The sequence below is a fragment of the Talpa occidentalis genome, unplaced genomic scaffold (assembly GCF_014898055.3).
Source record: "Talpa occidentalis isolate TD23 unplaced genomic scaffold, MPIMG_talOcc4v2.1 talOcc4.13, whole genome shotgun sequence".
Classification (NCBI taxonomy): Eukaryota; Metazoa; Chordata; class Mammalia; order Eulipotyphla; family Talpidae; genus Talpa; species Talpa occidentalis.
This window is the reverse complement of record NW_023601322.1, coordinates 67,541,892-67,564,698: the sequence shown is the minus strand read 5'-3', so window position 1 is coordinate 67,564,698 and position 22,807 is coordinate 67,541,892. Positions and strand designations below refer to the sequence as shown.

Below are 22,807 nucleotides of genomic sequence, written 5' to 3'. Positions count from 1 at the left end.
AGGGCCGGTTGGATTTTCTGCCGGCCAGGGAGCCACCCACATGGCATGGCAGACCTCTCCTGTCGCACCCGCTGCTCCCCTCAGCAGTGTATTTCAGTTAGTCTGCCTATTCTGCTCCCCGCTCTGTCTCTGGTGAATCCTCTCACTCCCCCCCCTCCCACGCCTCTGCCCTTTTACCCCAGCTCTTGTATAAATAAATACATCTTTAAAAAAATAAAGTAAAAAAAAAAAAAAATCTGTCTCTTTTGAGGCAGCTCTTTTCTGCCCCCTTGTGTCTATGCATGCGTCCTTTACTTTCCTCTCCCTTCTTATAATAAACTTGCCCTTTTGGATATAACTAATGCCTCTGTCTAGTGGAGAAACTCACTGTGTGCAACTGATAGGGATGCTCTGGTGAAACTTTTCCCAGAGTTAATCCAAAGACCCAGCTCTCTGAACCCAACATTTCTCCAAACTGACTTCACTATGAGGGACTCTCTTCTCTGGGAACTGTGGAAAGGGTTATGAAAGAAAATTATATGGGTCGATACACTCTCATAATAGGGGCTCTGGTCCAGTACTTCTGAGCAGGGACACTGGTATTGCAATCTTGAGGATAGTGTTAAATAAGGGAAGAGTGCTGGTTGAGAGAGGGGGTTTGCAGAGACAGGGTTTAAGCAAAGGAAGGTCTGTGCAAAACCCGATGGGGATGGGGAAGAGGAAGAGAACTAGTCTTGTTTAGGTAACCAAGAGAAGATCCCAGGAGAGAAGAATAGTTGGCACCCTTACAGTGAGAGTAGACAGGGACTGGATACGTAGGGTTTAGTGGACCATAATGCAGGTTTTGCAGGTAATGAACATGGTATTTGCTTAATCAGTGTTTCCCCAATATCTAGTAATGGCCTAATCATCATTTGGTGGAAGAATTACTTTATCCAAAATAATGCGACTCACTTTTATGCAAAGTAAATAATTATATCTCTTTCATTTTCCTCACGTGTAAAATGAGAATAATTGCCATTATAGCAAATATTCAATGAGTGAATGGATATCCAGCTTTTAGTCTGTGCTCAGCATGGGAGGCATTTTTTTGGTGAAAGGGAGACCTGTATCTTTCCAGACCTCGGGTAATTTTGAATGTTCGTGCAGAGTGTGGGGAGGCGGGTGGCAACGTCTTGTTTGTTGTGTAGAAGACATTACTAGCCTGGGATGGCCGGATCCGTGTGTATTTCCTAGAACTGGGAAGGACAGAAACCTGAACTGGCCAGGAGGCCTCGCTCCAACAACCTACCACAAGCCCCGCCCCTCTGCCCCGCCCCTCTCCTAGCCCCGCCCACCCCACCCCACCTCCGCGCGCCTACGCTCGCGTCCTGATCCGCGCCTGCGCGATTGGTCTTGTCTTTCCTGGTCCGGAGGCTGCGTTCTCCACCGCCGGCTCTCTACAAATTTCCTCCAGCTCCCCCATGTGGAGCAGACGGCAGGGCCTCCTCAGGCCCACAGGCTGCGGAGTGGAGGAACTACGGCGCCGCCGGCGAGAGCGGGAGGCAGGTGCGGGCGGGCGACGGAGTTCTAGAGAATGGGGGTATGGCGGTCGGACAGAGAGTGGGGAGGCCTCTGGGCTGGAGACCGGGGTTCTGGGTCCTAGGTGCCTCTCCCACGCTCAGCCGTCTCCTTTGCCACCAGCACTGCGGAAGGCGCGGAGGGAGCAGCAGCTGGTCAGCAAGAGGTTGCTGAGAGATGACATCTTGGAGGAAGCTGAAGGGGAATGTGTGACAGTGGTCGTCGGGGAAGCAGAGGTGAGGGGGCAGAGCGCTTCTTGAGCTTGACGCCAAGTTCCTTCCCGCCCCCAAGCCTGAACGCTGTCCCATCACCAGATTCGCCCATCCAGTGGGCGGAACCAGAAAACGGGGAGCATCCTCATGACCATACCTCAACCCCACACCAATACAATCAAGTCCTCCCTGCCCTCCCCCCGCCCCCTTTTTAGCCTCCTAAAGATCTCTGGAGTCCTTATTTGCCTCATCATAGCAGCTGCCACCACCCTTTTCAGGTACTTACAGCATCCTCTTGACAGGTCATTTGCTTGTCGCTTTCAAGTCCATTCCCCATGTTAGTCATGAGTACTTTTTTTTTTTTTTTTTTTAAAGATTTATTTTTATTTATTTATACAAGCACTGGGTACAGTCAGAAGCGCGGGAGGGTGAGAGAATTCACCAGAGCCAGAGCGGGGAGCAGAGCAGGCAGAAGGACCGAAGTACACTGCTGAGGGGAGCAGCGGGCAGCAGGAGAGGTCTGCGCGCCATGTGGGACCCTTGCCCAGTAGCCGGGGAGCAGCTGGGGATCGAACCGGCACTGCAGAGACCGCGGGCAGCTTCGCAACCCAGCGCTCAACCTCTGCGCCACCGGGGAGGCCCATGAGTACTTTTTAAAAGCACATTGGGACCAAATTCCTTCTTGTGACCTGTAAAGTCCACTATGTTCTAACCTCTCCCTACTTTCCCACTCACTCATCTCAGCCATACTGACCCCTCTTGAGTTCCTGGAGTAATATACCAGGCTCTTTCCCTTAAGTGGGTTCCTTTTAACATTTTCCCGTGACTAGAAGAGTAATCATACTGTCTAGGTGTTTATTATTATTCCCCGACTATACTTAAAATCCACAAGAACCTGGACCCTATCAATATTTGTCATCATTGGGAACCTTGATGCCTGTAGTGTCTGGCTTATAGTCAATATTTATTGAATAAGTGACTGAAATAATTGGCTTTAGCTCATTTATTAATTCAGCAAGCATTGAGCATCCCGTTTCTATCATTTATGTTTAATATATAGTTTGCAAAGCACTGACAAGCAAGTTGTTCTATTCAGTCACTATGTGCCTATTTATTTTTTTAAAAGATTTATTTATTTATGCATACAAGAGCTGGGGTGTAGGCCAGAGGTGCCGGGGTGCGGTGGGGGTGGGAGGATTCACCAGAGACAGAGTAGGGAGCAGAACTTGCGGATTGACTGAAATACACTGCTGAGGGGAGCAGCGGGCAAGTCAGGAGAGGTCTACTGCGCCATGTGGGTCACCTCCCTGGCCAGGGATTGAACTCATTCTGCAGTAGCTGCAGATAGTTTCATAGTGCTGCAGCTTAACTCCTTGCGCCACCAGGGAGGCCCCTCAATCATTATGTGCCTATTTAATGTCAAGACACCCACTGGGTGCTGAGGTACACAAAGATAGAGTCCCTTTCTTTGAAGTGCTCACAATCCCAGTGAAAGAGACAGATGTGCTACCTCTTGTCATGAAGGAACCACAAGACACAAGAGAACACCTCTAAGTCTGCCAAAGGGAGACAGAAAGGGCTAACTTCCCAGGCAGTGTGACAGCAGCAGAAATCTGAAGGGAGTGGAGGACCTTGAATGGGCATCCTAAACAGAAGAAATAGGTTGTGCAAAAGTTTAGAAGCATTGAAAAAAAAAAAAACAAGGCATATTATGTAGGGTTTGTTGGACTTAAAGTTGCATGGGGAGGACTGAAGGGGTAGGTTGTCCCAGACTGAAAGGTTTAAATATCATTCTTGAAATAACCCTGTAAGAAGGCAGGGTAGTTAGTCCCATTTTACAGGTGAGCAGCTGAGGTTCAGGTCCCTTGTAGTGTAAATGGCAGGACTAGTATTACAACCCAGCTCTGACTCCCTCTACTGCAAGGTTGGCACTTAATAGCTATTTGAGTGTGAATGACCAGTTCTAAGAATGGTGCCATATTAGAGGACTCACAGGTAAAGCCAGCAGAGTGGGACTCAGACTTGCTCTCTGGCAACTGTGTTGCCATCTCTTCCCTGCCCTGGACCCCAGATCCAGCAATTTCTGCAGCTAGCCCAGCGAGGCACTGAGGGAAAGGAGAGAGAGGGGGCTCTGGTCAGCCTTCGTCGTGGTTTGCAGCACCCTGAGACACAGAAGACCTTCATCAGGTCAGTGTGGGTGGTGTGTGTGGGTGGCTGTGGTTCTGAGCAGGCACCTGCGACAGGCCACAGACTGAACAGGACGCGGTGCTCACTTCTTTAGACTGGAGGGAAGCATGCGGACCCTGGTCGGGCTCCTGACTAGCAACCAGGCCCTGTTGCAGCTCGAGGCGGCTCGGTGCCTTCATGAGCTCTCTCACTCAGAGCAGCCTGCGGTGGCCGAGGCCTGCCTGCCGGCCACTTCCTACCTTCTCACCTACCTCTCCGGTCACAGCTCAGACTTTATAGTAAGTCCTTTCCCTTCTTACCTTGTTCTTGGCTTGGATTTAAAAATTGTTTTTTGGGTCCAGTTTGAGCTAGCAGGTTGGGGGAGGGTGGCAGCCAGTTTCCCTGATGACCACAGCCATACATACGCCCATCATGTCCCACTCCCTGTGCCCAACCTCCGGCATGGGGCTGTTCCGTCCTCCCTACCCTGGCATGGAAGGGCCATGCCCAGTGTTTTTGTTCGTCCATCCTCAGGAGCTCTGTTTGTATACACTGGGTAACCTGATTGTGGAGAGTGAGACTGTAAGGAAGCAACTCCTGCCACAGGGCATCATTCCAGCCTTGGCTGCCTGCATCCAGGTGAGTAGCCACCTGTTATCCCTGGACAACCCTTCTCATACCTGCCACCCCTGCTTTGGGTAGGTAACTCTAGCCCCTGCCTTGTGCCTGAGGGTTGAGCCTCAGAATATCTTATGACCCAGCTTCTGGCGTCAGAGCCCTACACCGTCTATTTCTAGTCCCCTCACCTGCCTGTGCTGGAAGCCCTTGGATATGCCTTGTCCCAGCTTCTGCAGGCTAAGGAAGCTCCAGAGATGATCATCCCGTAAGTGAAGTTGTGCCTCCACATGTGCAGGCAGGGGTGGCCTATTTGGGGGGTTAGCTCTTGAATGCCTCGGCAAGTCTGGTTTCAGAGCTGTTGCATTGTAACTCCATGTGTCTGGCTGCCACCTGCTGCTAGGGTTTGGGAATGACAGTGTCTTGCCTTCGTGGTTCCTACTCACAGCTCTGCTTCTGCCTGCAGCTCAGTTCTGGCCTCCACTCTCCCCCAGCACATGCTGCAGCTCTTGCAGCCTGGCCCAAAGCTGAATCCCGGGGTCGCTATGGAGTTTGCTTGGTGCCTTCACTACATCATCTGCAGGTAACTCAGGCCAGTTGGGAAAGTGCCGCAGACCTCCCCTCCTGGGGCTCTCTTCCACGACAGGGATTTGAACTTAGGCTTATAGGATTGCTGTGGTGAATTAGGATTGACTAAGTAGCGACTGCTTGCTTTCTGTTGCCCAGTCAGGTCAACAACGCCCTCCTCATCACCCAAGGGGCTCTGTCCACTCTGGGGCTGCTGCTGCTGGACTTAGCTGGGGCTGTCCAGAGAACAGAGGATGCAGGACTGGAGCTGGTAGGTGAAAAGGACAGGTCAAGATCTGGATATCCTTTTACACCTTCCTCCTTACATCTGACTTCCAACTTGTCTTTGCAGTTGGCATGTCCTGTACTCCGGTGTCTAAGCAACTTGCTAACAGAGGCAGCAGTGGAGGCTGTGGGTGGGCAGATGCAGTTTGGAGACGAGCGAGTTGTGGCAGCCTTATTTATCCTTCTGCAGTTCTTCTTCCAGACACAGCCCAGCCTGCTTCCTGAAGGCCTGTGGCTCCTTAACAACCTCACTGGTATGCCTAGACACTGGACACAGGGTTGGGTTGTGGTGGGTAGGGCTGGGAGAGGGGCACTTTCAGGACATTTGAGGGACTTCACCCTGACATTTTCCCTTTCAGCAAATAGTCCTAGTTTCTGTACCTCCCTGCTCTCCCTGGATCTGATCGAGCCCCTCTTGCAGTTGTTGCCAGTATCTAATGTGGTGAGCGTACTGGTAGGTATTGGGATCACCTGAGTGACCAAATGTGTGAACAGTGGGTCAGGCTTGACCCCTTAGATGAGCCCCTAGCTGAGAACTGGCAGGTGGAGTGAAAGGGTCCCTAAACTGTGGTTAATTACTTGGGGCAAATCATCTAATCAGTTTAAGCTTTAATTTCCACATTTATAATTGGGAATTGTAACCCTGAGGGCAGTTGTGGTTGAGGGGAACAAGCACATAAAGGTGCTCGACACAGGGCCTGGACATGTGTTTTAGCTATCATTACAATCTTTGGTTTTCATCCCTGTGGGGACTGTCTGCAGGTACTCACAGTTCTGTGCAATGTTGCAGAGAAGGGTCCTGCTTACTGCCGGCATCTGTGGCCAGGGCCCCTGCTCCCTGCCTTGCTGGGCATGCTAACCTTCTCTGACACCGAAGTAGTAGGCCAGAGTCTGGAGCTGCTGCAACTGCTGTTCCTCTATAGGCCAGAGGTGAGTGTCTGCCCCCGCCACCAACCCCCCGAAGCCCCTGATCTCACCATGGCTTCTTTCCTCAAGTCCTAACTATAGTCACGTCTCTGGGCCTGGCTAGCCTATGTGGGCTTCGGCTTAAAACCTCCATCCTTTTGTTGGGAGTGCCTCCTCTTCTAAGAAGAGGTGGGCTAACCGCTGTGGAAATTAAGTGTTAGAGCACAGGGGCCCAGGTGTTGATCCTTTTCTTTCCTGCTCAGGCTGCCCAGGACTTCTACCTACAGTCAGGGCTGCAGGCCTTGGAAAAGCGTGAGGAGGAGGCAGAGCTACAGGACCGTGTGCGTGCTCTCCGGGAGAGGGCACTTCAGGGGGGGCCTGGCTCCTCCTGACACTACCTGCACTACTCATCCACACCCTGTCCTTCCTTGCTATGGAGTCCTATGGTTTACAGCCATAACGAGGTCTCATATTCTTTGCTCCCACACCTGAACCTATCTAGGACCTCTTTCATCCAGCACTGTCCACCAGGAAGGCCAGAGGAAACTGTGGCCTACTTTTTCTTGAATCTCCCTTTTTATTTTCCTATTTTTATTTTTCTTTTACTTCAGCAGCTGATGACTTTTGATGGGAGAGAATAAAGTTTTATTTTTATAGTATGCTGCTTTGCCTCAGTGGTTACACAGTAAGGGGTAGCGGATGGAATGAGAAAAAGAACATCCTGAGACAGGCTCTTACACACAAGCTTTATAGAACAGGAGAACACATTTGTCCACACACTGTACTCAATCCAGCAGAGCCCAGGCTGTGGGGCTGTTGCTCAGTGCAAGCTTCAGGCTTTGCCACTAATCGCGTTCTCCACGGCTCTCGTTACCTGATCAGCATTGAAGTTGTTCAAAGAGACATGATTCTCTTGGCCAAAAGCTGAGGAGAGAGAAAGGTGACTTAAGTATCTACTCAGTCTTGTGGGGGCTACGAAAGTATAACAGGTCTTTACCTCTAACTTTCAGTCTTGTTAGGATTTAAAGGGTAGTAAAGTGATGTGAACAGTTAGATTTTATATGCCCAGAATTTAATCAGTGGGTCTCAAAAAAAATTACATTTAGGAAATGTAAAAAATTACATTTAGGAAGCACAAGTCCAACTAGAATTTTAGCAGATTCTGGTGACCACAGTGGGAAGGAAGGTGTTTGAGGGAAGTTTTTAGGGGCATGATAGACATTTATTAATTACGGAAAGCAATGCACTGAATGGGCCTACGATGCTGGGTGCCCATTCTATGGCTCTATGGCTCTCACACCGAAATGATCTGAGTCTATCTCCCCCGCTAGTCTACTCAATTTTCAAAGAATCTTTTTTTTTAAATACTCCAAACAATTAGTGCATGACACACTTCAGATACCCTCCGTTAGAAACAATTTGCCTTAGGTGTGATTCCCTCCCTGCCCTCACACATTCCAAGAGCAAGGTGTAGTTAAAGGTCATCATTACATTACTATCATTCACTAAGTATATTTACTACAAGTCAATTATGTATCAGATGATTATTTTCAGATTGTGGCAAATTGAAATAAGGTAATATTAAAAAAGGACTACAGGCAATGTTATATAACTGGTCAGGGAATGCCTTTTTTAGAAGTCGAGCTAGAAGATGAGGCCTGACTGACAAGGAGTCGGCCATGGAAATATAGCAGAAGAGCATTCTAGGAATATGGAAACAAATGTAATGGCTTAATTCTGTTATTGATTAGCCACATAATGTTCCGTATTCCACACGTTCTTTATTTAGCCTTCTAATCTCCACAATGAGAAAAAAGAATCCACCCCCTTATATAACTGATGAAGATTAAATGAGATTTAGGCAGGAAAGCACTCAGAACAAAGCCTACCACTAATTACTTAACACAGAGTTACCAGTTTAGGTTTTTATTATTAAAATGTTCACACTCTACCTGAATCAGCACGTCTTAATTTGGAAGGCCCAACACTGAAAGAAATTGACCACCATCTCTTTCCTTATCTGAAGGCTTCTGAATTACAAATAGCAACTCCTGGTCCATACGTAGGGCCGCGCCTGCCTCCACGCAGCTGTTGCCAGGGACACAAAACACCCCAGAAGCCTGTGAGGTAAATACTCTCACGGGGAACAAGCTCAACAGAACGGCCAGACTCCGAGTTCCAGTCTCGCTACAGGAATTTGCGTGACCTTGGGCCACTGTTTCTCGAACTCTTGTCTCCCAGCAAGGTCCCAGACCCCTAGCGTCCCGCGCTCACCGTAGCGGGCCCAGAGTTTGGGCTGCACATCTGAGCACTCGCGGATTAGAATGGGCAGGTCGGGGTTTGCCTTCTTCAGCTCCACATAGCGTTTCTCGATGAAGTCCCTGTGGGGTCAGAGAGAGCGCGGCTTTGCGGTGTGGACGAGGCCTCCACCATGGAGGTCGAGTGGATGACCCCAGGGGCGCAATCCCGCCCGCTTCATCGCGCCGCGCCTCACCTGACGCCTTGGCTGCTGGGCGAGCGCTGACACAAGTGAAGGCGGATCTCACGCAGGGCACGGACTCCCCGACTTCCCGCGGCCGCCGCCATCTTGGCTAGGCTCTAAGCCCCGCCCTCCCCCGGCCTTCCGGCCAAGCTCTCCAGTCGAAACAGTGGCGCACCCTCTAGTCTCCGCGATAGGTTGGCTGGCGTCAGGGGGCGGAGCAAAGTTTAGCCAATGGCCATAAAGCAATGGCCGGCGCCGGTCTGGGCTTCCTCCAGTGTCTCCGCAGCGGGGGTGGGGCTGCGGAAGGGTTGCAGAGCGCAAGGCACTGTGGGTTGTTTCCTGAGCTGCATTGTGGGAAGATTCCCGTTGCTGCTGTGTTGTCGTTGGGGATTCAGCCCTTCCTGGCGTCGAAAGACCGCGGACAAAATGCCGGAGCGAGATAGTAAGGCTCGGGTCATCTGCCCTTTCTTGCCCGAGGATCTATTTTGGCTTCAGAACTTGAACCCGTTGTGACTTGTGACTCTTGGAGCCTGGCGAAGCCGTGGGCCCCCGAGTAAGGCCGGGTCGCCCCACAGTCAGTCTTAAAGCCTGGTCCCTGCCCCAAGTGACGACGGGAGGTGTTCATATTTGAACCCACTCTCCCTCTGTCCTCACCTTTAATCGTGGACTGCCCGGTATGTCTTCTTCAGGAAGATGTCATCTTCAGGATATCGTTTGTTCATCCCAGTGCACAAGTTTAGGGCCCCCATGTTAGGAGGCTCCCAAAACTCCTAGTATTTTCCCACTGAAGCGCTTACTACATTGCCTTGTCACAGTCGCTGTTACGCCTTTCTTCCTCACTAGAACTGGGAGCATTTTGACAGGAAAATACATCTGTATTGTTCACTTCTCCGTCTCCCAGCTTTTGCAAACACGACCGTCATGACACAAAGAGATTAAGTTACTATCTTTTTATTAGGTGAGCCGTTCTCCAATCCTTTGGCTCCAGATGGCCACGATGTGGACGATCCTCACTCCTTCCACCAGTGAGTGTTTGGATGTGGGACCTTGGGAATGAGCTGGCAATGAGTAGAATAAGTGTGGTGGTGGTGAAAGAATTGTGTGTGTGTGTGTGTATTTTTTGTTTTGTTTTGCATAGAACTAGGGTGTAGGCCAGAGGTGGGAGGGTGTGTGTGAGAGAGCGGATTCACCAGAAAGAGAAGGGATCAGAATAGGCAGATTGACTGAAATACACTGCTGAGGGGAGGAGCAGGGGAGACAGGAGAGGTCTGCTGAGCCATATGTGGGTTAGCTCCTGGCTGGGGATTGAACTTAGGCCTCAGAAGTGATAGTGCTGAGACTTAAACCCTAGGCCACCAGCTATGCCTGGTTTTCATTATTTTCAAAGCTGTAATTGAACCTGCTTTACAGGCCTTATACATATATGCCAGTAACTCACCAGGCTAAATGTATGTGAATAGAGTTGCTGGGTCTTAGGTTATACCACTTAAATTTTGATAAATACTGCCAAATTGTCTTATAAGTTGGCTATTCTGATTTATATTCTCATCAGTAGAATGAAAGTACTCACTTCCCAAATTCTTCTTCACATTTGATTTCTCAAACTTTAATTATTAATCTCTGTTGCATTAAAGGTAGAATATTTGTTTTAATTTGTATTTCCCTGATTTTTAGTAATCATGTTTTTTACATACTCATTTCCTTCAGACATGTTCATTTCCTAATTAATATTGGTTACTTTTTAAAAAAATATTTTCTTTTTAGATCAAAACTCACCAATGAAGACTTCAGGAAACTTCTCATGACCCCAAGGGCTGCGCCTACTTCTGCACCACCCTCTAAGTCACGCCATCATGAGTAAGTTCTGGGGAGCTCCTACCTGTTAACCATCTCCTCACAGAAAATCTGCTCAACTAGGTGTCTTAGAAACTGTGTGGTTAGTTCTTTTTTTGACGCCGGTAGTTCTGGTTTTTCCTCTGGAGATTAGAGCACTGACGAAGAATGTGATGTCCTAGAATCTCCCTTTTTCTTAAAATATGTTCCATGGAAAACTTGTACTAGAGTTACTACTGTTGCTTAAATGGGCAGATTTCTGAATCCATTTCAGCTCCACAGACTCTGTCTGGGCTAGATAATTGAGGATATATAATTTTAATAGTTCCTCAGGTGGTTGTGATGCTTTTTAAAGCTTGAGAATTACTCACCTACAATTTCTGCCTGCCCAATTGAAACTGTTGCTTGTGGCAGTATTTTAGGTATTTCTTCAGTTTTCAAAGCCACTTTGGATTGTGGCAATATTTTGCTATCAGTGAATTTCTTTCTCTCCTAGGATGCCAAGAGAATATAATGAAGATGAAGACCCAGCTGCACGAAGGAGAAAAAAGAAAAGGTAAAGGATGGAGGAGTGTTGGGTTTTAAAGGGGATAGTGCTGGGAGGATAGGACAAATTATAAGGATAGAGATTGACGTTTTTCTTTATTGTCTTGAGAATCCCTGCTTTCTTAGTGGAGGAGTATGCTAGGTAGAGTGATATAATAGGGCTTTGGAGTCAACCTGTGGTGTTTTAATGATTTTCACCACTTGTTGGCTGTATAACCGTGGGCATTTTATCAGGTTGTCGTGATAGTCACTGTGATAGTACATGTAAATGCTTAGCATGGCCAGGCACATAGTAACATTTCAATTATCATCATTTCAGTTATCATCACCATCATCCTTCATGTGACACTAAACTTTCAAGACCTGGAACTTTGCTTTTCTTCTTTTCTGGGCGTGGTAGACCAGATGGAATGATATGTTTTCAGAAGATGCTAAAAATTCAGATGACTTCTTGGTTGCTATATGGAGAAGTCCCATGCCCAGAGACTCAGTAATGTAGAGTTGGGTGGCATTAAAGTGTTCTGAAGTGACACATAGAATCTTCCAAAATGGCACTGGAACAGTGTGTCTGTGAGTTGGAAGATGCTGAAGCTTTGATAACAAATATCAAGAAGTAACCTATAGATCAGCTAGGGCATATATGAGCTTTCACCATAGAGAGAAGGATGAAGGGATAGAGAAACAAGCAGGAACAGCTATGACCTTGGGATAGCAACTGGTGAGCCTTACGCGTTTGCTTTTGTCTGGTCACAGTTATTATGCCAAGCTTCGACAACAAGAAATTGAGAGAGAGAGAGAACTAGCAGAGAAGTACCGGGACCGTGCCAAGGAACGGAGAGATGGTGTGAACAAAGATTACGAGGAAACTGAACTGATCAGCACCACAGCTAATTACAGGGCTGTAGGCCCCACTGCTGAGGCGTGAGTACCAGTGGAGCCAGGACATGGCCCTTGCAGCATCCAAGAGTTATGTTGTCACAATACAAATGCTTTTTCAGACTTCTCCTTGCTCTGGAGTTCATTTCAAGAGGCACTTGCCACCCACAAAGCATTGTTCTAATGTGACTTCTTTCACTATACAGGGACAAATCAGCTGCAGAAAAGAGAAGACAATTGATCCAGGAGTCCAAATTCTTGGGTGGTGACATGGAACATACCCATTTGGTGAAAGGCTTGGATTTTGCTCTGCTTCAAAAGGTGAGTCTGTGTTGGTAACTAAAGAATGGTACTAGAATGCTGAATGCTCATGTAGGAGCTTTGAGCAGTGAGGTGTGAGACCGCTTTTAGTTTAGGCCATCTGAAAGGGCCAACAGTGGCCCTTCTATAGGACTGATTGCTATTCATGAAAGGATGAATAGCAATTTTCTTGGGAAGACCCTCCCTGATTACCTTCCCTGATTACCAGGTATGGCTAAGTCCCCCCACTCCTCACCTTCCACTTCCTGCCCCCTTGCAAAGCTCTTCTGTTTTACTTACAGCAGTTATTGCACTTAGGTGTTCGTTTAATTTGTTTCTCCTACTGTAAGCTGCATTAGGGAAAGGAATGTGTTGTCTGTTTAGCATTGTATTCTTACTAAATGGCACAGTGTGGAACACTGTGGCACAGTAAATATATGAACAATGAAAAAAAGATGAATAAATACCTAAACACTAGCTTTCTTATTAGGTACGAGCTGAGATTGCCAGCAAGGAGAAAGAGGAGGAAGAATTGATGGAAAAGCCCCAGAAAGAAACCAAGTAAGTAAAGGTCAGGGACAGCTGGAGAATTAGGGAACTCTCCACGGAGAGTTTAGGAGGTGATGCCTAAAGTAGGAAATATTGAGCAAAAAAAAATTTTGTCTTTACAGGAAAGATGAGGATCCTGAGAATAAAATTGAATTTAAGACCCGTTTGGGTGAGTACAGCTACTACATATTGACTGCATTCCAGGTAAAGTATAGAGAATTTAATGCTTTGGGTGTGATTTGCTTTTTTTTCCCCCTCAACCGCCTTTCCTCTCTTTTGTTCTCAAGCCAGCTGCTTCCTATAAAACACCAATACAACTCAAAATATGGATTTAGTTATTTTGTATACATTATTAATATCTCCTCAGTTAAGTTGGAAGCATTTTCAGATAGGGGTTTATGCATTAAGGTGACATGGTTAGTAACATGGTTAGTGATTCAAAATCCATAATTTTCAGTCAGAGAGACCTCGGTTTGAATCCTGCTGGTGAAACCATATTGGGTCTGTTACGTTAGGCAACCGAATTTGCCTCTTAGCGCCTGTTTGTCTATCTGCAAAAATGTAGTTGAAGTTTACCTCTTGGGTTATTGGGTCAAAGAGAAATAATGTTTGTGGGCCTCCCCAGTGGCACAGTGCGTTGAGCGCAGTGCTATGAAGCTGTCCGCAGCCTCTGCGATGCGGGTTTGATTCCCGGCCAGCCAGGGAAATACCATATGGTGCGGCAGACCTCTTCTGTCTTACCCACTGCTCCCTTCAGCAGTGCTTTCGGTCCATCTGCCTGTTTTGCTCCCTACTCTGTCTCTGGTGAATCCTCTCACCCTCTCACGCCTTTGGCCTGTTCCCCAGCTCCTGTATAAATAAATAAATAAATCTTAAAAAAAAGAGAGAAATAATGTTTGTAATGTGTCTATCTTACTGAACATGTAATAGAGTTGTTTTTTCCCATCATTGATATTACTTTAAAACTTAATCTGTTTCTTGGGCCTCCCCAGTGGCGCAGCAGGTTGAGCACAGCACTGTGAAGCTGTCTGCAGCCTCTGAAGCGCAGGTTCAATTCCCGGCCAGCCAGGGAGATTCCCACATGGTGTGGCAGACCTCTCCTGCCTCGCCACCTGCTCCCCTCAGCAGTGCTTTCAGTCCGTCTGCCTGTACTGCTCCCCCTCTGTCTCTGGTGAATCTCTCACCCTTCCGCACCTCTGACCTGTACCCCAGCTGTTGTATAAATAAAAAAAAAAAAATCTTAAAAAAAAAAAAAACTTAATCTGTTTCTTTCTCATATATTTAATACCACGCTAGACACACAGTGCTGGGGGGCGGCGATGTAGAAGAGTTGATCGGAGCACAGGCTTTGGAATTAGGTGGCCTGAGTCCTGTTATTTGTTCTGTCATGTGGTAGTTGTGTGACTTTTGGTTAATCACTTAACTCTCAATCTTAGTATTAAGAGGAGATTATAGTACCTACTTTCCAGGACTGTTGGAAGATTAAATGAAGGAAGCAAATCATGCCTAGCAGTTGGCATAGTGGCTGGCATAGAGTAAGCATTTAGTAAATAGGAGCTGTCATTGTGCGAGGTTCTCATTGCTGTGCTTCCTCTTCTTCTAGGCCGCAATGTTTACCGCATGCTTTTCAAGAGCAAAGCATATGAGCGGAATGAGCTGTTCCTGCCGGGCCGCATGGCCTATGTGGTAGACCTGGATGATGAGTACGCTGACACGGATATCCCCACCACTCTCATCCGCAGCAAGGCTGATTGCCCCACCATGGAGGTGAGTGAACCGAGTCCTCAGAGCCTGTCACGTGAGCCTTAAACCCAGGAATCGGCCTGACTCTGTCTTGGACTTTATCTGCACATTTAATCCATCACTAAGTCCTGTCTATTTTTTATCTCCTAAGTATCCGTTGAATCTATCAATATTCCAGACTCCTGTTGGAACTATTAAAAGAGGCCTAATTGGTTTCCCTATTCCAACTCTTGTTCCCCTTTAGTATATTATTTCTTTATGTATTGAGGTATAATTCTCCATATAATTTGCTTTTTTACAGTGTACAATTCAGTGGCATTTAGCACATTCACTTGCTACCGCCATAATCAATTTTATTTTATTTTTTAAGATTTATTTGTTTATACAAGAACTGGGGTACAGGCCAGATGTGTGGGAGGGTGAGAGGATTCATCAGAGACAGAGTGGGGAACAGAACAGGCAGACTGATGAAATACACTGCTGAGGGGAGCAGCGGGCGAGATAGGAGAGGTCTGCCACGCCATGTGGGACCCTTGCTGGCGGGCCGGGATCAAACCAGTGCTGTGGAGGCTGTGGACAGCTTCACAGCGCGGTGCTCAACCGCCTGCGCCACCAAGACATTTTTATCACACCAAAAAGAAATTTTGTACTCTTTAGCCACCAGCCTACCAGTCTCCCCAAACCCTCTTTGATTTTGGTTTTTAGACATGATCAGGGTTGTCATTTTAAAGTATGAACTTTTCTCTCATGACAGTTGAGAAACTTTCAGTGGTTGAGGGGTGAAAGGATTCACCAGAGACTGAGCGGGGAACAGAACAGGCAGATTGACTGAAATACACTGCTGAGGGGAGCAGTGGACGAGTCAGGAGAGGTCTGCTGTGCCGTGTGGATAGCTCCCTGGCTGGGAATTGAACTGGTGCTGCAGAGGCTGCGGATAGCTTTATAGGTTGCGTCTTAACCCCTTGCACCACCAGGGAGGCCCAGCAACATCTTTTTTGTGGCCTATGAACCCTTGCCACATTTGGCCATCCCAACTTCTTTCCATTATGCTTTTTTTTTTTTTTTAAAGAGTTATGTTTATTTATTTATACAAGCACTGGGTATAGTCAGAAGCACAGGAGGGTGAGAGAATTCACCAGAGCCAGAGCGGGGAGCAGAGCAGGCAGAAGGACCGAAGTACACTGCTGAGGGGAGCAGCGGGCGGCAGGAGAGGTCTGCGCGCCATGTGGGACCCTCCTCCAGTGGCAGGGAGCAGTCGGGGATCGAACTGGTGCCGCAGAGGCCGCGGGCAGCTTCGCAACCCAGCACTCAACCGATGCACCACCGGGGAGGCTCCTCCATTATGCTTTGTTTGTGCTCTAGTTGTCTGACTTTTTGAATGTAGATTTACTCTTTTTAAAAAAAAAAAAAAAATATTTTTTTATGCATACAAGAGCTGGGGTGCAGGCCTGAGGCGCATTGGCAGCGAGAGGATTCACCAGAGACAGAGTGGGGAGAAGAACAGGCAGATCTACTGAAATACACTGCTAAGGGGAGCAGCGGCTAGACAGGAGAGGTCTGCTGTGCCTTGTGGGTCACCTTCTTGGCCAGGGATTGAACTCATGCTGTAGTGACTGGTGATAGCTTGATACCACTGAGACTAACCCTGCGCCACCTGGGAGTACAGTGGATTTACTTTTGACCAGGCCTTTGTGCAGCATATTGTTTCATCATCAGGAATGAGCTTCTACGATACCTTCTTTTCCTGCTTCCCCTAGTTATTTCTAACTTGTCCTTCAGTCTGTTAAGTAAGTGAATGAATAAGTGGGGCGATTCCTACTCAGTGTATTAACATTCTTGCTTCTTGGGATTTTCAGGCCCAGACCACACTGACCACAAATGACATTGTCATCAGCAAGCTCACTCAGATCCTTTCCTACCTGAGGCAGGGTACCCGCAACAAGAAGCTCAAGAAGAAGGATAAAGGTAACCTATTTAGGGAGAGAATATTTACCCCTAAAGGAGTACTTGGGGGTGGATTCTTCTGTCTTCAGAACATTGATCAGTTCTTGGGGCGCAATGGAGCATTGGCAAGGAAATGGTTACATCTGAGTTCTGTCTGCTTGCCTCATCCAGTGGTCAGCTCTGAGGCATGAGGGAGAGTATGGGTGGCTTTTGCTTTCCCACCTTTTAAATAAAAAATATTTTAATAGTGCCTTGAGAGTTGGAGATCTTGGCGAGGCTGAGTGGACTTAACTCAGTAGTATTTTCTCCATTCCTCTCTACATTTTAGGGAAGCTGGAAGAGAAGAAACCCCCTGAGGCTGACATGAAGTATGTATCTTAGCCCTTGTCATCTGATCTGAGGGAGGTGGGGACTGTTTGCATTCTAGTCTTTGACATCTTAGGGAGGGCTTGGTGTGAGAATCTGACCAAAGAGTACGGAAGTCTGTATACTCTGGCCACTCATGATCTGTTTTCGTAGTATATTTGAAGACATTGGGGATTATGTACCCTCTACAACCAAGACACCTCGGGACAAGGAGCGGGAGAGGTATCGGGAACGGGAGCGAGATCGTGAGAGAGACAGAGACCGTGACAGAGAACGGGAGCGAGAACGAGAACGGGATCGGGAGCGGGAACGAGACCGAGAGAGAGAGGAGGAGAAAAAGAGGCACAGCTACTTTGAGAAGCCAAAAGTAGATGATGAGGTGAGATGTGGGTCCCTGGTACAAGTAGTGGAGCTTCCGCTCTCCATGCCAGCCCAGCCAGGCACAGCACAGAACCCCTCTGATACTGTGTGACTCCAACAGGGTCACCTAGTCCAGGGTAGGAATTATCTTGAAAATGGCGTGTGGTGGTGGTGGGTGGTGGGTAGAACATTGATTCTGTCTTGGGGAAGGGATGTATGGGAATCCCTTAAGGTGATACTCATCTCAGTTCCTCTTCTCTCCGCAGCCCATGGACGTCGACAAAGGTGGGTTGTATTTACAGCATTTTGTCTAGGTCCTGAAGTTCCTACTTTCTCTTGGACTGAGCTCAGTGCTGGCAAGGGTGGAATTGGGGGACTTCCTGGTTCTGGGTTCTCAAAGTCTATATCTGACTTTAGGGAATACGAAGATAAATCTAGAATTTCCTTCATCTTTCTGGGCAGTGACATAGCCTATTTGCTCTCCTGGCTATAATTCCTCCAACTATAGGTTTCTGAGGATATGAGGCAGGTCCAGCAAATAGTCTGGACACCCTTCCCCATCAAGACAGAGTGATTAAACAGCCAAAAGAGTCTATTGCTTTAAAAAATGTTACGAAAGCCATAGATCGGAAGTATGTTGTGGAGAAGAGGATGTGAGTTAGTTGTTTCAAAGCCTGAACAGAGTTTTCTCCCTAGGACCTGCGTCTGCCAAGGAGTTGATCAAATCAATCAATGAAAAGTTTGCTGGGTCTGCTGGCTGGGAAGGGACAGAATCATATCCTTTAAAAAGTTCTTCCTTCCCTCCCTCCCTCCTTCTCTCCCTCCTTCCCTCCCTCCTTCTCTCCCTCCTTCCCTCCCTCCTTCTCTCCCTCCTTCCCTCCCTCCTTCTCTCCCTCCTTCCCTCCCTCCTTCTCTCCCTCCCTCCCTCCCTTCTTCCCTCCCTCCCTCCTTCCCTCCTTCCCTTCTTCCCTCCTTCCTTCTTCATGTCTTTATGCATGCAGGAGCTGGGGTGTAAGCCAGAGGTGTATGTTGTGGATGGGGTGGGGGGGCAGTGAGAGGATTCACCAGAGGCAGCGTGGGGAGCAGAACAGGCAAATCTACTCAAATACACTGCTGAGGGGACCAGCGGGCAAGACAGGAGAGGTCTGCCACACCATGTGGGTTGCTCCCTGGCCGGGGATCAGACTTATGCTGCAGTGGCTGCCAGGAGCTTTATAGTGCTGACTTAACCCCTTGTGCCACCAGGGAGGCCCTAAAGATGTTCTTGGGTTCTAGAATATCTATCCTTTAACTCCACCTGCTTCCTTGCTTTTCCACAGCACCCCCTTGCCCACCCCACTGCTTCCCTTTTGTGCTAAATTTGACCTGGATGAAGTTACCGTGCCTTTTCCTTTGTCAGAAAATCCATTCCAGCTCACAGCCCTCTCCTTAAGGAGAGTTTTCATGTGAGAACTTCTTTCCCTTGATGCTTCTTGCTTGAAGCTTCTTTATATAAGTAGAATTATTTTCTTTAACAAAACATATGCTGAAGAAGCCAGAGGACAAGAAACAACTGGGAGATTTCTTTGGAATGTCCAACAGTTATGCTGAGTGCTACCCAGCCACGTGCGTGAGATACTGCTAAAAAAAAAAAAAAGGCACGGGGTGGTGGGGGGCAGTGACTAGAAAAAAAGTTTCAAGGTATGAGGTGGAAATTTGATTTGATGGGACGTTGGGGCACTTCTTACCTGGAGGAACTCTTCTGTTAGACTCCTGGAGATTAAGTGGGGTAGTCATTCCTAGGAATATAGCCTCTTAGTGGGGTTGGTTTCCAGATGAAGCATAGGGGTCTAGGTCTGCTCCATCTGTTTAAATGTTGCTTCTCTTTAGGATGGATGACATGGCTGTGGATAGTGACGAGGAGGTGGATTACAGCAAAATGGATCAGGTGTGGAGCTGGAAGGATTGGAGCGGGGGAGGCTCTCGGGATGTTACTCTTGCGTGCAGACCAAGGAACTGTGTCTCACTGGTCTCCCCTTCTCTGAGCTGCAGCAATGAGAACAGCAGCATTATGGGCTCATGGGCAGCTTAACTGTTTTCAAAGGCTCTGCACAAAATCAAATGAGATAGGACCAGAAACATATTTCTTTTCATATTCTACATAGTGCTAGGCTTTGATCTCTATCTTAGCAGGAAGCAAGCCTTTAGTGAAAGGACAGAAGGAATTGCAACATTTAGAAAATAACTGATTTTTATTCTAGCCAAGATTGAAATTTTCCGCTAAATAAGAACAACAGCAAACTCTAGCAAACACTACCACTACTAATGATGAGGAAATTTTCTCTCCTTTTTTCTTTGTTCTCAGTGCATTGCGATGATTAAGAGCATGGTTGGTTGTTTTTGTTTTTTTTGTTTTTTAAAGATTTCTTTCTTTATACAAGCACTGGGGTACAGGCCAGAAGCACAGGAGGGTGAGAGGATTCACCAGAGACAGAGCGGGGAGCAGAACAGGCAGATGGACCGAAATACACTACTGAGGGGAGCAGCAGGCGAGACAGGAGAGGTCTGCTACACCATGTGGGAATCTCCCTGGCTGGCCAGGAATCGAACCTGCGCTGCAGAGGCTGCGGACAGCTTCATAGTTCTGCGCTCAATCCGCTGAGCCACCGGGGAGGCCCAAGAGCATGGTTTAATTCCATCTTGGAACATTGTTTTTTTGTTTTGTTTTGAAGATTTATTATTTATACAAGCACTGGGTACAGTCAGAAGCACGGGAGGGTAAGAGAATTCACCAGAGCCATAGCGTGGAGCAGAGCAGGCAGACTGATGAAGCACACTGCTGAGGGGAGCAGCGGGCAGCTGGAGAGGTCTGCGCGCCATGTGGGACCCTCGCCAGTGGCCGGGGATTGAACCAGCCCTGCAGAGGCTGTGGGCAGCTTTGCAACCCAGCGCTCAACCACACTCCACCAGGGAGGCCCATCTTGGAACATTGTTTAACTTTGGTTCTGCCATTGATAATTTTGGTCACCTTGTTTTATTTTACTCCTTATGTTTCACTTTTCTCAGGAAAATGAAGAGAAATATAGTTCCTTCTTAATAATAGTTTTTAAGAGTTAGATAGGATGTGTGTTTTGTATTCAGAATAATGCCTGACAGGTAATGAGTACACAAGCACTTACTATTATTTGTTAAGGTAGGACTTATGAATGGTGAAACCTTTGGGAATTGTGGGAAAGTTTGACTTTAATCAAGGGTGAATCATGGGCCAAAATTACATTTTCCTCCCCCATTTTCTCCTGCAACAGGGTAACAAGAAGGGCCCCTTAGGCCGCTGGGACTTTGATACTCAGGAGGAATACAGTGAATATATGAACAACAAGGAGGCCTTGCCCAAGTGAGTTGGTACTAAATATGTCCAGGGGGTGAAGAAAGGCTATAGGCTAGACATTCCCAAATCGAGTTTCTGGGAACAGATTACTAGTGCTGTCGCCCTCTGATGCCTGCTTCTCCCAACTACCCTTGTTTCTCAGAGCTGCTTTCCAGTACGGTATCAAGATGTCTGAAGGGCGTAAAACGAGGCGCTTCAAGGAAACCAATGACAAGGCAGAACTTGATCGTCAGTGGAAGAAGATTAGTGCAGTAAGTGGGACTGCCTCTCAGGTTGGGAGGGCTTCAGCTAGGAGAAAGTGCTGGCTCATAGAGGGAACAGCTGGCGGTTGGAGAGCTGTGGAAAAAGGAGAGAAGGCAGCCTTGGGCCTCAGGTGAGCTTACAGAGGTGGCATCACTATCAACTATAATGGTTCTTTTTGCAGATCATTGAGAAGAGGAAGAAGATGGAAGCTGATGGGTGAGCCTTTTATTATTCCTCTGTGGAACTATTGAGAATTGCTTAGTATATCAGTCTTTTTCTTTGTTTTTCTTAACTTTTCAAAAGGACAGGTTTATTAGGAAAAGGGGAAAGAAAAAGGCCCCTACATAGACATAGGTGGGCAGGAGAGCTGCCTGTATATTGATCTTCTAACTTATTTCTCTCTTCATTATAGAGTTGAGGTCAAAAGACCAAAATACTAATCTCCAGTGTCAACTCCAAGAACATTCTCCACAGGATATGCTTTCTACTGCTTTCTTCCTACAATTCCCAGAAAAGTTGTATGGTGTTTTTTGTGAATATATGTAAACTTTTATTGTATAATCATTTGGTTCCATTAAAATTGGTAAACTGCTGCTGTCTTTGTGTTGAGCATCCCCCATCAGGGCTGCTGGAGCACCAAGAGGGCTACTAATTCCACTGACTGTAGAATCATATACAGAAAATCAGCTCAGTCCTTTCCTGCTGTGGTTCTAGATTCCTAGGTAGTAAGGATGTTTAATAACCAGAGTGGCCAGTGGAGATAGGGAGATTGCCCTTCACTGATGGGCAAGAGGTGGACTGAGGAATGTTAAGGATGATTGATCTCAAATGTTAGACTCATTTCAGGCCCATCTGAGGGTGTGGTCTTAAGGCAGAGATTCCCTGGGGTTTAGGGTCAGCACAGTGGGCTATCAGTTGACTCCACAGTTGTGTAGGACTAGGCTCTTCAGGAGGTACCTAATGAAAATTACTTGTGGAAACAAACCTTTTATGAATTTATGCCATCCTGGGAGCTTTAGTAATTCCAAACACAAATGACAGCTTGCAAGCACAAATTTCCTTGGCTAAACAGATAACTTTGAGGAAGTGCCTTGGGGAAATCCCTGTCTCAGGCCAGAGGGTTTGGTGCCGTTCAACACCCTGAGGAATTTATCAAGGCCCAAGAGTGGGCTCCTTGGCATTTGAAAAATTCTTTCTCACCCTTTTTCTCCTCTTGTTAATAATAGCACTTTAGATGGTACTTAAGCAATAAAGGTCATCACTTTTCTCTGGTAGCATTCCTCGCTGCCATTGCCTGCACTGAGTAAGACCTGTGAGCTTTCCCGAGCAAGGTCAAAGTGGCAAAGGCAAGGCAATGGATAAGGCTTTCTAGCTTTCCTTGGGCTTTTTGAGGAAGCCAGCTTTGTGTGTGGCACCTAATTGGTTGAAATTGGGCCTTACTCGCATCAACCAGTAAGCAACATTCTGGTTTCATGGTTGTGGGCCATGGTCACATTTAGGAGAAATCCCAGAACCTGGCTCAGCTGAAGATACCCAGAAGGTTGCCACCATCAAGACCTCCTGGGGTCTTTGTTTAAAGTCAGTTTCTGCAAGTACCACCAAGTCTTGTGGAAGTCCCTCTGGTTGGTCACATAGTGAGACTCCCAACATCACACGGCAATTTTTGTCTAGGGAGACTTAATGCCTCTCTGGGTGAGTACTACAGGGATGTGAGAGGTTCAGCCACAGGAGCTCTTGCTCCTCTCTGCCCCATCATGCAGAGTGCTCTCATTTTTGTGGAATTTTTGTTGACAGGATTCCAGAATGTCACCGATTGCCAGTCCTCATTACTATTGGCCAGGTCCATCAAGGGTCTGGAGCCGGACTAGTAAGAGGCCCGATGCTGTACCTTTCTGGCCACCAAGATGG

At 47.4% G+C, this 22,807-nt stretch overlaps 3 protein-coding genes across 3 annotated transcripts; 2 read left to right on the top strand and 1 right to left on the bottom strand.

Moving 5' to 3' along the window:
- The first annotated feature begins 1,371 nt into the window (after window positions 1-1,371).
- Window positions 1,372-6,952, top strand: TMCO6 (transmembrane and coiled-coil domains 6). Its single transcript, XM_037509142.2, has 12 exons — window positions 1,372-1,527; window positions 1,663-1,775; window positions 3,823-3,938; window positions 4,033-4,216; window positions 4,452-4,556; window positions 4,715-4,800; window positions 4,999-5,115; window positions 5,259-5,370; window positions 5,452-5,638; window positions 5,744-5,838; window positions 6,147-6,314; window positions 6,554-6,952. Exons 1-12 carry the CDS (start codon window positions 1,443-1,445, stop codon window positions 6,680-6,682), a joined length of 1,497 nt encoding a protein of 498 aa, XP_037365039.1. The 5' UTR covers window positions 1,372-1,442; the 3' UTR covers window positions 6,683-6,952.
- Window positions 6,897-8,921, bottom strand: NDUFA2 (NADH:ubiquinone oxidoreductase subunit A2). The gene is made up of 3 exons (XM_037509143.2): window positions 8,785-8,921; window positions 8,565-8,671; window positions 6,897-7,214 (listed from the first exon to the last, which is right to left on the bottom strand). The coding sequence occupies exons 1-3, from the start codon at window positions 8,874-8,876 to the stop codon at window positions 7,123-7,125; spliced, it is 291 nt and encodes a 96-aa protein (XP_037365040.1). The 5' UTR covers window positions 8,877-8,921; the 3' UTR covers window positions 6,897-7,122.
- A 150-nt stretch (window positions 8,922-9,071) lies between these two features.
- IK (IK cytokine) lies at window positions 9,072-21,514 on the top strand. The gene is made up of 20 exons (XM_037509141.2): window positions 9,072-9,214; window positions 9,731-9,797; window positions 10,537-10,629; window positions 11,102-11,161; window positions 11,905-12,072; window positions 12,234-12,348; window positions 12,818-12,888; window positions 12,999-13,045; window positions 14,480-14,643; window positions 16,476-16,584; window positions 16,892-16,931; window positions 17,083-17,308; window positions 17,556-17,574; window positions 17,986-18,064; window positions 18,814-18,894; window positions 19,159-19,216; window positions 20,574-20,662; window positions 20,799-20,907; window positions 21,081-21,115; window positions 21,312-21,514. The coding sequence occupies exons 1-20, from the start codon at window positions 9,199-9,201 to the stop codon at window positions 21,337-21,339; spliced, it is 1,674 nt and encodes a 557-aa protein (XP_037365038.1). The 5' UTR covers window positions 9,072-9,198; the 3' UTR covers window positions 21,340-21,514.
- Window positions 21,515-22,807: the final 1,293 nt, after the last annotated feature.